The 12,339-nt window shown below is 44.3% G+C and overlaps 2 protein-coding genes across 2 annotated transcripts; both read left to right on the forward strand.

The window, feature by feature from the left end:
* The first annotated feature begins 720 nt into the window (after positions 1-720).
* Positions 721-3,386, forward strand: LOC311065031 (titin-like). Its single transcript, XM_084085198.1, has 3 exons — positions 721-859; positions 1,304-2,902; positions 3,040-3,386. Exon 2 carries the CDS (start codon positions 1,432-1,434, stop codon positions 2,899-2,901), a length of 1,470 nt encoding a protein of 489 aa, XP_083941324.1. The 5' UTR covers positions 721-859; positions 1,304-1,431; the 3' UTR covers position 2,902; positions 3,040-3,386.
* A 7,177-nt stretch (positions 3,387-10,563) lies between these two features.
* Positions 10,564-11,367, forward strand: LOC311064253 (GPN-loop GTPase 3-like; the record flags this gene model as incomplete). The annotated part of the gene is made up of 1 exon (XM_084084087.1): positions 10,564-11,367. The coding sequence occupies one exon, from the start codon at positions 10,564-10,566 to the stop codon at positions 11,365-11,367; it is 804 nt and encodes a 267-aa protein (XP_083940213.1).
* Positions 11,368-12,339: the final 972 nt, after the last annotated feature.

Consider the following 12,339-nt stretch of genomic DNA (forward strand, 5'->3'; position numbering starts at 1 on the left):
ACTCTGAGAGTGTACAAATGGAACCAAATGACCGAGAACCAATGGCATATACCACACTGTTACAAGTAAGAGGCATAATATAATATATTGAAAATAGTGTTTTCAAGCAATATTTGCCTCTGAGATATGTATACAGTATTGAAGACTGGAAATACTCATGTAAAGTAAACAAACAAAAAAAGAAACTGTACTTGAGTACAGCTAGCTTTCCACCACTGGAAGCTAAAGCAGACAATTCAGGACATGTAAGGTTGAAAATACCTGATTTCATTGGCAGGACACATGACCACATGACCTCCAAAACCTGTTGCCTAACTGATATAAATAGAACTCCAGAGGGTGGCTCCAACTTGCTGTGGCCAGTCAGACTTATTTTGTACTGCTTGACTACGTTTTAAAACATTATAGTCTTAAGAAAAGGTATCACAATGAAAGATACTGGCCAGCTTATACAGTAGTAGACCTTATCAAAGACTACAAAAAGAAAATATTGATAGAATGATCAAGAGTCAAGACATTGGCCAGTTTATAGGCTACAGTAGACCTTTATACTACAAAAAAACTAAAACAGTATAACAAAAATGTATTGATAGAAATGTTTTAGAGACACACTCACAGTTCTCATAGTATACCCCTTTAATGGAACTTGACCCATCTATTCATGCAGTTCAAATGAGTCACACGCCCCAAATGTAATCAGCTGTCAGCCTGCTTTGGTACCAGTGAGGCAGGCAGTAAACAGCTCCCGGCACAGATCGGTGAAGTTGTACCGTCTGAAGGCGCATAGGAATACATAACTAATGAATTCTACAAAATCCAAACAAACTATTATTTTTCCTGTTACATCTACAAATACTGGGTGAGTTTAAATTAACATTATTACTCAAAAGCTCTCAACTGACTACTTCACAAGAGCAAAATGCATTTAGCCAGCTGTTTTACATTTTAATTAGAATGTTTTATGTTTACCTAAGAGAATGTTAGCCTCCAACTCTCAGCTATCAAACAACAAGCTCAATCAGGTTTTATTTTTTTTATTATAATCTCTAAACAGTTGTCAGAAAGCCCATAGTATTAATGATGGCCATTGGGGGGCACTGTTCAGACTGCAGTCTCCCAAACAAGAACAACAAAGTGAAAATAAATTGGGATAAATTATGAAGGAAATCTAACAAAGGATCAAATACACTTTGTGGACAAGAAAGCATGCAGGAAAACCATAGTTTCTGGGTTTATGACAGACAACCAGATAAGAGACATGTCACAACAACAGGTAGTCTTCATATTGTCTGTTTGTCTTCAGTTTTTCACAGCGTGGCTCTGAGAAGCTGCTGATGCCTGTGGATGACCTTACTTACACCAGGAGAGAGTAAAAGAGTGAGGAGGAGAGACATAGTTACATCCTGAAACAAATTGAGAAGACTTAACAAGATGGCCCAGCGCATTGATGCCACTGAGACGGTTCCACTGAACCCCACGGCCCAGGCTGCTCTCGATTATGCTGCAGAGCTCTACAAGCCTGCATGGAGCACCAAGAACGTGAAGGGAGAGTTCGATATCACAGAGAAGAAGTCAGAGACCAAGAAGGTGGAGAAGATGAAGATCTTTATGCCTTATGAGGTTCCTGAGCCTGTGGTGCACCATCGCAGAGCTCTGGACGAAGACAAAACCATCAGACACTATGTGCCTCTGTCAGACATGAAGTGGTACAAGAACAAGTTGAGAGACCAGTATGACCAGTATGAGGTTCCTCAGAGAATGGAGAGGACTGTGCAGAAGAGACAGAGACGCATCCCTCTGTGTGGGTTGGAGCAGTCCTACGTCGTGCCTCGCCCCAGAATCACCGACCAGTACAGACCAAGATGGCGCATTCCCAAAGTGAGCCTGGATGATCTGGAAACAGTCCGACCTGCCTGCCGCTCCCCTTCACCTGAGTCTGGGGCCTCCTTCAGATCCAGGAGGAGATCTCCTGGTCCGGAGGATGACTACCTGTCCATGAGGAGAACTGAGGAGGATGAACTGGAGCTGGGCTTCTCTGCCTCTCCTGTCGGCAGCCCTGTCCGCTATGAGCGCACCGCCCTGCGTGCTGCAGAGAAGGTGGAGAGTAGGCAGGTGGTCAGGCACGAGGTCACAGAGCCAAAGAAGAAACATACTTTGTCTCAGCTCATGAGGAGAAGGAACAGGTCATTGTCTCCCACATACATCGAGCTGATGCGTCCAGTCTCCGAGCTGATCAGACCACCACGTGCCCGGCCTCCTGTGGAGGTGCAGGGAGAAGCAGTGGAGAGGGGAGAGTCCCCCACCCCTGAGAGAACCTGTGCCCGCTCCCCTAGCCCCATCAGGTCTGTAGAGAGATCCTCCCGCCCTTCCTCCAGTTTTGAGAGCTCTGCCCACTTTGACAGCACGTCCCCTTATGAGGAGGCCAGGAAGTCTGCTCTGAAGGCAGAGATTACGTACCAGGAAGTCACCCAGACACCATTCAGCCTGGACCACGCTCCCCGCATCACTGTCAGAATGCGCTCCCGCCGTGTAGCGACTGGCCAAAACACCAAATTTACCCTGAACATTCGGGCTAGGCCTGAGGCCGAGGTCACCTGGTGCCACAACAGCGTTCCGATTTCTCAGAGCAGCAAATACGTCTTCACCAATATGACTGGGGTCTTGTCCATCGCTATCCTGGATTGCCAAGCAGAGGACAGCGGCACCTACCGCTGCATGTGCACCAATGCCAAGGGAGAGGCCTCAGACTACGGCACCCTGGATGTGACCGGAGGAGAGTTCTCAGCCTTCTCATCCCGCCGCAAGGATGAGGAAGCTGCAAAGGCATATGTCCCTGAAATGACCAGAGTTGACCACTACCACCACACTCACTTCAAGGCTGGCTACACCTCCAAGAGATAGGGTCAGAACATGTTATTTAACAACTGTTATTTCAATGTATTAATTTACCTTTTATTAGATTACCTGTTATAGGCTACTCTACTGTATTCACCTATGCAATGATGATGATTCTACCATAACCTTATGTTTTACTTCCAGGCTGTGCTCCCCGGATCGAAGCCCTGCCTGAAGATATGAGCACTGAGATGGGTAAAGGTCAACTGGTACTAAAGTATAATCGGTGCCTTGTTTGGAGAAGCCAGAAACCCTGAGTGGGTCCCGGTCTGGTAGAAGCAGTGACGAGCTGCAAATCCAACAGAGTGACTGTTTCCATTAGTGTTTGATTTGATTCGATTTTTTAAAAGCCTTATCATCTTTTTTTAAGCCTTATCATCTTATCTCGACCCTTCCCCTTTTCCCTACTTCCATCACAGTGCAGTTTGCCCTGCACTTTCATTTGATTGAATTTAGATTTGTGTAGCGATTTTCACAGCCTCTCTGAGCTTTGTCCATTATTGATAATAATAATAAAGCATGATTATCAGTGCTATTGAACTGATTGATGTTTTGTGTCAGTTGTTATGCACAATATTTTGCACAAAACATGAGAATTTGCTGAAAGTTGTGTGATTAATTTGCTTTAAATCAAACGTTTGTCATGTTTGTGTTCTTTACAAATAGGGTACCATTTTAAAGAAAAATAAACAGACTTTCCAACAGTATTTAAACGTTATTGCCAAACAAAACATTGCTACAATAGAGAAATAATCTATCAAACACAAATTTACAAACTTTTTGATGTGTTTTCAGATGTGTCTCAACCATAACATGCCAACTCCGCAACCGCAAATCCTTCTAAATCCAAACTAATTTAAAATGATGGTTAATTTTATTTTTATTTTATTAGCATTAAGAGAACATTTTGTCAACTCCATAAGACGTCAACTTTGTCAGAAATGCCATCTTATGTAGTTGTGGGAGGTTCATCAGAGGTTGGCCCATGCATTACATGGTTTAATAGTCAACACTTTGATCTTTTAAAATATAATTTCCAGACTTAATTAAAGAGTTTTCTTTTTTTTTGTATTTGAGGTTTTGTCCTAATGCGAGAGAGAGAGAGAGAGAGAGAGAGAGAGAGAGAGAGAGAGAGAGAGAGAGAGAGAGAGAGAGAGAGAGAGAGAGAGAGAGAGATCCCATAGCTCATGCCAATTAAGGTAATTAGACAGATCACACAGCTGATCCCAAACAAAGCTAACTGGACAAAACAAGAGCGAGTGGACCATGGAATAAAAAATAAGTAGCCTAGTGGACAGGTCTGGGAATCGTTGCATCGAAATGTCAGTCACTCTTATTTCTACCATCACCTTAACGGAAAAAAGGCTTTAATTGTCCGAGCTGCACCCTTATTTTTAACTCTATGGCTGCACCAGACAGTGTGAATTCTCTTCTACAGCTGCTCCTGTGATGACGCACTGTGGGGGACTGACTCTTTCTTCTATTGTCTGGTGAGTGTGTCAGCCTGGAACTTCAACCTGGTGTTTGCACTTTTCCCTTTTTGGCCCGTACGATCTACATAAACGTTCATATTTCAAATATAAAGTGCTTACCCCATGGCCACGGATGTTACAACTATATACAGCCCCTCAGAAGTACCCTTATATTACGTATTGTTCAATAAAAAAGCATTTTAATCCGACCGGTGGCCATTTCTCCGTATTCTCTCCATATGCTTTCAACTACGTGCCCCTATCGGTTGGGAGGTGTATTGTACTCTGATACATTATAACTCTATGAGAAAATGGCCACCGATCGGATTAAAATGCTTATTATTGAACAATACGGAAGATAAGGGTACTTCGGAGGACCCGTACAGAATTGTAACATCAGTGGCCATGGGTAAAGCACTTAATATAGAGAAATGTTTAAGGGCCATTGAGGTTCTAATCTGTCGTGTTGGTGGTTTGTGTTGGTAGGGTGGTGAAAGACTTGTAGCGTGGGAAATTAATAATATAAAACCATAATTTCATCCCCAAACCTCTAATTTCGTAATCTTGGACTCACTTTTAGGTCAAGTTCTCAATTTAAACATCTTGATGTCAAGGACCCTCGTCCAAATTATACATGTATTTGGCCCCGGGCCCCCATTTGAAAATAGTGTGCCAGGGACCCCATTAAAATCAAGATTTGTCCAAAAAAAGAAATTAAAAGGCAGATGCAATGCTATTATATGCTTGGAACAACGTTGCCACCTTGTGGGTGCATAAAGACATGACATGGTTAAGAGAACGAAAAGTCACCCTTGTCAACCTGTGATGTGACAAAGATGATTCTGAGTAATTACAAAACGCTTATCACTATGAGGGTGGATTATTATTACACGAAATGACTTGTTTTATGGCTGAATTATCCTTTTTTCAGGATGTTGAGGTTTTGTTAATGAAAATGTGATTGTAGCCTACTTGTTTTGGTGGCTTTGTAACCCCCCCCCACCCCCCCTCTCCTTTTTTTTTGTTGTTGCTTTACTTAGACACAAGATGAGGAGCCATATACACCCAGAGAACTTATCTATGAATAATGATGACGTTGATGAGGTTGGGTTCTCGAACCATCAACATGGAAGATTTTGATAGCTTGGTAGTGGACACACCATCTCCAGTGCCTATTCCTGCGCCACGTCCAGCTCCAGTTACAGCTCCCACTCCACCTCCAGGTTCATGCACCTGCACATGCACAACTCCAGCTGCGGCTCCAAAGGAGGCGGGGCTCAGAACTAGGCCTTAATTTGGACAATGTGCTTGACAAGCGAAGGGAGGCTGGACCGGTGAGAAAGGGATGCTATCATTGAGAGACTATCTGGCGAAAATGACGCCTGTGGTCTATGTCCTCCATCCAGAATCTATAGGCACAGAGGTATTCCAAGACGGCTGCGAGGTAAACCGGAGAACCTGATTCAGAATCTCGGCACAGAGGTATTCCAAGACAGCTGCGAGGTAAACCGGAGAACCTGATTCAGAATCTCGGCACAGAGGAATTCTAATATGGCTGCAAGGTAAACCGGAGAATCTCAGCCAGAATCTCAGCACACAGATACTTAAATACAGCGGCGAGGTAAACTGGAGAGTCTGAGCCAGAATCACAGCAGTCATGTAAACCGAAGAATCTGAGCCCAAGAGAGTGGCCATATTTTTATGTCAACCACGCTATCATGTGCTGTGGTGGATTTTGGGCCAATTCGTAGGCAAGAAACGTGTGCACTTACATTGCGCCACAGGGTTTCAAGCGAGCCCTAGACTCCTTGGTCCGTGTTTCAAGACAGGTCTGGTGGGTAGCCGACATCGTCGCCGACCCTTAGCACCCACTGTACGAGGGCCAGTCCCCGCAGGACGCACTGGGGGCAGTCCGTCCAGGTGGACAGTCGCACCGGGGGCGGGGGGCCCCGCGCCCGACCGGGCAGGACTCAGAGATACCTCAGTCCACGGCCCTGAGGGGAAACGGCGAAGTCTGGGTCGGCCAGAGCCGGTCGCGACGCACCGCCCGGCGGGGCGCGACACGCCCAAGGCGGGGTCCCCCGAAGGGGATCCTCGGCAGCCTAGTTATAGCTTAAATGGCTTTTAAGTTAAGACTTACACATTAATAAAATGTAAGTTGTTGCACTACACACATTAGTAATAACGTATCTCTAACTAGAGATACTCACTCCTACAGTAGGAGTAACTATTAACATGGCAGACCGTATTTATTTTATCGATAAATTCATTGAATATAACGAACAACCCCATCCTCACCAACGCATTTTGCGAGACAGATTACATCTACTGGACAATTATGAAGATGACATCTATGCCAGACTACGCTTTAAGAGAGACGGCATTATGAAAATAACAGACATGCTAGCGGCAGACCTACAGCACAACTGCGACTTGAACGGTGCGCTTCCCCCGAGTCTTCAAGTGTGCGTTGCCCTGCGTTACTTTGCAACGGGGTCCGTGCAAAATGTAATTGGTGATACCATCCAAATACACAAGTATACCGTGTGCAGGGCAGTGCGCAGGGTTGCGCTCGCCCTGTGCACGCGCAATGATTTTGTGTACAAGCCAGTGGATAACAAAAAAACAGAATTACACCAGACACAAGTTCCATACTGTGGCAGGCTTTCCAGACTTGATTGGATGTATAGATGGGACCAAAATAAAAGCGTCAGTGGATGAGAATGCATACGTGAACCGAAAGGGTTTCCATTCAATCAATCCACAAGTGGTTTGTGACGCTGATCTTCACAAACAGCTTAATCCTAAAACGATCCAGCATATGGGATGAATTTGAGGCTGAACAGTTTTCAGGGATGCTACTGGGGGACTCCGGCTACCCACTGAGAAAGTGGCTCATGACACCTTACTTGAACCCATCCTACAGGGCAGAGGAGAAATACAACTATGCCCACTGCAGCACTAGATCTGCAGTTGAGAGGAGTATAGGAGTTTTGAAGTGGAGATGGTCGTGCTTGCACAGGGGTATCAGGTTTAATCATGCATGTCAACTATGCTGGCAAATTTGTCATTTGTAACTTAATTTGTAAATAAAGAAATATATATTTGTTGTACGATGTCAAGCAGTCTCAGGTTTTGTCATGTATTAATTGTTTAACTTTTAATTGACGTTCTCACTACGAAGACTTCATGCACTAGAGATGTAAGGGCAGTTCTCAAATGGGCTCTAGGAGTTACCCTGCACAAATTGGGAATGGTTAAGTTCATCTATTTCACTGAATGTACAAAGTGTATGGGGTCCCATGGCATGTTAGTACAATTCTTTCCTCCAATGGGATGGCAGCCTGAAACCATTAATAACTAGAAAAAGTGCTCCTCGGAGCACAGGTCTCCGCCAGGTCAGGTAGGCTATTGTGGCCTCCTGGTGGCGCTATAATAGGCCAACATGAAAAGGTTGCCATTTCTTCTTAGGCCTTGCACGACAATCGGACACTGACTGCATTCATGATTTGAGGCATTTTGTTAAAAACATGTTTAGCTAAATTAGACCTGTTGGTGGCGCTATAACAGGCCAATGTTAAAAGGGTGGCATTTGTTCCTCAACTTAGTGTGTATGTGCGTGCAAAGTTTGAGCACAATTGGACGGTGCGTTCATGATTTGCGGAATTTTGTTCAAAACAAGCCAATAATGCAAACTTTAGATGTCAATCTTAGCCAATCAGTATGGCATATGAAAAATCAAACACATCCGTCGTGATCACATGACTATAGAGATCATGTGTACCGATTTGCGTGAAATTTTGATAAAATTGGAAGGAGTAGTATAAAATAATGTGTTTTACATAAGTCGGCCTCCTGGTGGCGCTATAAAAGGCAGATGTGAAAAATGCAGGGCAAAGGTTTTTCCTTGACCTCTAGGGAGTGTGCATACAAAGTTTTACACAAATCGGTGCAATTATAGGTAAAAACACGAACCGGCCTGTTATAGCGCCACCATGAGGCTGATTTGAAAATTTTCAAATGGTAGTTTTTCCTCGGCCTAATGGGAATGAGCGTGCAAAATTTCACGGAAATTGCATGCTGTGTTCATGATTTGAGGCATTTTGTTCAAAACGGAGCACTCCTGCAAACTTTGGAAGATATTTTTAGCCAATCAGGATGGAATATGAGAAATCTGAAAGACCCGTTTCGTTTAATGACTACAGAGATACTGTGTACCGATTTGCGTGATTTTTGGACAAAATCTGTAGGAGTACTGTGAAAAAAATGTGTTTTGCACAAATCGGCCTCCTGGTGGCGCTATAAAAGGCCCATGAGAAAAAATTGGGGCAAAGGTTCTGAATTGGCATCCAGGGAGTGTGTGTGCACAGTTTCGCTGCGATCAAGCCAACGGTGCCGGAGATTAGCTGGTCACAGACGGACGGACACACACACACACACACGGACACACGGACGGACGGACGGGGTGGAAAACATACTCTCTCGCCATGCCTTTCGGCCTGGCGGAGACAATTAACTTTATGTGCAGAGTGAACTGGAAAAGCATATTGTTCTACTGTAAGTTTACAAGATCCAGTAAGACACCAAAGAGTTTACTTTTACATTTTATTAAAGTGTACTAGCATGGACCTCTTGTGTCGTATAGTTCAGGTAGAGGCAAATCATTCAAGGGTGAAATCTTATTCTCAAGACAAAATGGAAATGCATCTGCTATAGTCAGTGGGCCCAAGCCAGGAGAAACTGCAATAGTAATGTCATAGTCTTTATTGGTCCTTAATACCCTACTACATAGTAAAAGTTTACCTTCATGGATTTATTCGAACATTATTTTGTTCAGAGGTAGGGGTCTGGCTAAAATGGTGTTAATTATTGGAGGGTTTATGCAACATATTGTTGCTATCAGGCAGAAAACATTGGATCTCCATATTTGTCATCATTGTGTAGCACAAAAGTAGTGAAGTTAGCAGATCTACAAGCTCACAACACGTTGCGACGGGTTGTGAGCTTGTAGATCTGCTATTTTCACTATTTCAAAATGTTTTTAAAATGATATAAAACAGTTTTGGACATACAAGGTTTCCACCTATGGTATTCAGTGTCAGTGTCAATCTTTCTAATGAAACATTTGCAGAGGATATTTTAACGTCTGATGCCTGTGTTTGGGTTACCGCTTTTCTTTTTTTGGCGATATTTTGTAATTAGTTTGTGCCACACTGCTCCTATGGGTGTAAAATGGTGTAAACCTGGTATGTAAGTTGTTCCTTAATAGTCATTCAAACTATATCAGCAGTGTAGAAGTGTGTCATTCAGGTGCATATTTTTGTGGTTCCTTCCCACCACTGAAAAGTTGCCTGCGTCCGTTTTTACAGCATGGCTCTGTGTGTGTGTGTGTGTGTGTGTGTGTGTGTGTGTGTAAGTGTGTTTGTCAATCTCGCAAACCACTTTTATTTTGCTGCCAGTAGGTGAAGTACCTCCATGTGTCGTTGCTGTTGGGTGGAAACCTTGTGTATGTAGGGTAAGGTAATTACGTGAGCTTGTAGATCGGATGTGCGATTCTCTTATGAAGTAGGGCCTTAATTCATGGAGGAAAAAAACATAAAAAGTTTAAATATGGAGATAAAGGTTTCTGCCTGACAGCAATGACATGTTTTTCTTTTTCTTTTAAATGTTTAACTTTAATCTTATAAAAATAGAAGTCAGTGAAGGTCGTATCAGGCTGAAACCTCATGCAAGTATGGAGTCACCCAAATATGGAGTCATGATGTCATAGATACGTCATAGACAACTGACATCACACACTGGCCTCATTGAAGTTGGAGGTCCCACATGGGAGCCTCGACAAAACAGCAGGATGTCTGAATGTGCATAGTAGAATAACATCTAACTTTGTCACCGCTAAATCTGTGACATTACATTACATCACAGTCATTTAGCAGACGCTTTTATCCAAAGCGACTTACAATAGGTGCATTCAACACAGATAGGCAAGAAAACTACTAATCACCATACATCTTAAGTGCATTCTCTTCTAAGAGTATACCTAGCGCTAAGGTAAAAGTGCAATATATCAGCTACCTACTTTCTTAAACAGATGAGACAAAGAGGGAAATCAAATGAGCAAGAGTTAAAACTAATAAGTGTATCAAATAAACAAGATCCAATAAAACAAGAGCTGTGAGGAGGAAGAAGAGGCAAGATGCCTCGTTATGCACAACTAGTGATTGGACCAGCCGGAAGTGGAAAGAGTACCTACTGTTCCACCATGATCCAACACGCAGAGGCCATAAAACGCTCCGTTCAGGTGGTGAACCTGGACCCGGCGGCCGAGCACTTTGACTATCCGGTCACGGCGGATATCCGCGAGCTGATCCGGGTGGACGACGTGATGGAGGACGAGTCTCTGAGGTACGGCCCCAACGGGGGCCTGGTCTTCTGCATGGAGTACCTCGCCCAGAACTTTGACTGGCTGGAGGAGAACCTCGGCCAGGCGGAGGACGACTACATCCTCTTCGACTGCCCCGGTCAGATAGAGCTGTACACCCACCTCCCCGTGATGAGGCAGCTGGCGGAGCAGCTGCAGCGCTGGGAGTTCAGGGTGTGCGGCGTCTTCCTGGTCGACTCCCAGTTCATGGCGGAGCCTTTCAAGTTCGTCTCGGGAGTCATGGCCGCCTTGAGTGCCATGGTGTCGCTGGAGATTCCCCAGGTTAACGTCATGACCAAGATGGACCTGCTCAGCCCCAAGGCCAAGCGGGCCTTAGAAAAGCACCTGGAGCCCGACACGTACTCCATGATGGGGGTCGACTCCGTCACGCTACGGGGCAAGAAGTTCAGGAAGCTGACTAAAGCTATCTGTGGTCTAATCGATGACTACAGCATGGTGAGATTCCTGCCGTTAGATCATAGAGAAGAGGAAGAGATCAACGATGTGCTGCAACACATTGACTTGACAATACAGTATGGAGAGGATCTGGAGGTCAAGGAGCCAAAGGAGGCTCCTTGACCTCATGAAACCAAACCACTGGGTTTGAGAACCCAGTGGTTCTCAAAACTTTTTCATGTCAAGGACCCCCAAATTGATATGTATTTGGCGGCAGACCCCCATCTGAACACATGTGCCAGGGATCCCCATGCATTTTGGTTTAACCATTGTGTTAACCACATGAACTTGTGATGTGCTATGAGCTTGTAGATCTTCTGTTTTAGCTGTTAAGGTCATTACACACCGGCGATTATGCGAATATACGCAAAATTCGGACTCGTTCCGAATAATTAAAAGACGCTTTTTCGCTCCATGGAAGCTTGCATTGACTTTATAAGGTTTTAAAAAAAACGTATTATTCGCATGAAAAAAATCGCCCCCGGTGTGTAAGGAGCTTTAAGATTTGGTGTAGAGGGAAAAAGGAGGGGCCTGGTATAGACCCCTGGGAACTCCGGTCAATGTAAAGAGAACTCTATATTTAGGCAAGTGACATCTGCCATCTATGACGTATCTACTGTGCAGTATAATGCCTGGAATGCCTTGTATGGGATGAGGAGGGTGTGCAAACTTGACATGGTAGATGAACTCAAGAGGATGTTCCTCGTGGCTACAATCAAGAACAAGCAACCCCCCGCCCAGAGATTTTCAGCTACTACTTTCAACGGTGTGACCTGACCACGTTCTCTTTCTATATATAGAATCAGAACTGCTGTAGGGGGCCGAGACATAGACAGTAGACACTCAAAACAGGCCTACAGCAGGACAAGGCCCTGGATAGTGTGATGAGTAGGTCTACTTTTATTTGAATTTTTGTACTGCTTTTGCCTTTGTACTTTTACTAAAGTAAAACTTTGAATGAAGGACTTTTACTTGGAACAGAGAGTATAAAAACTGAGTAGCCTAGCCTACCTCTTCCACCACAGCAGCCCCCCCACACACACACACACACACACACACACACACACACACACACACACACACACACACACACAC

The sequence above is a fragment of the Gymnoscopelus microlampas genome (genome assembly GCF_963454915.1).
Source record: "Gymnoscopelus microlampas genome assembly, chromosome: 17".
Lineage (NCBI taxonomy): Eukaryota > Metazoa > Chordata > Actinopteri > Myctophiformes > Myctophidae > Gymnoscopelus > Gymnoscopelus microlampas.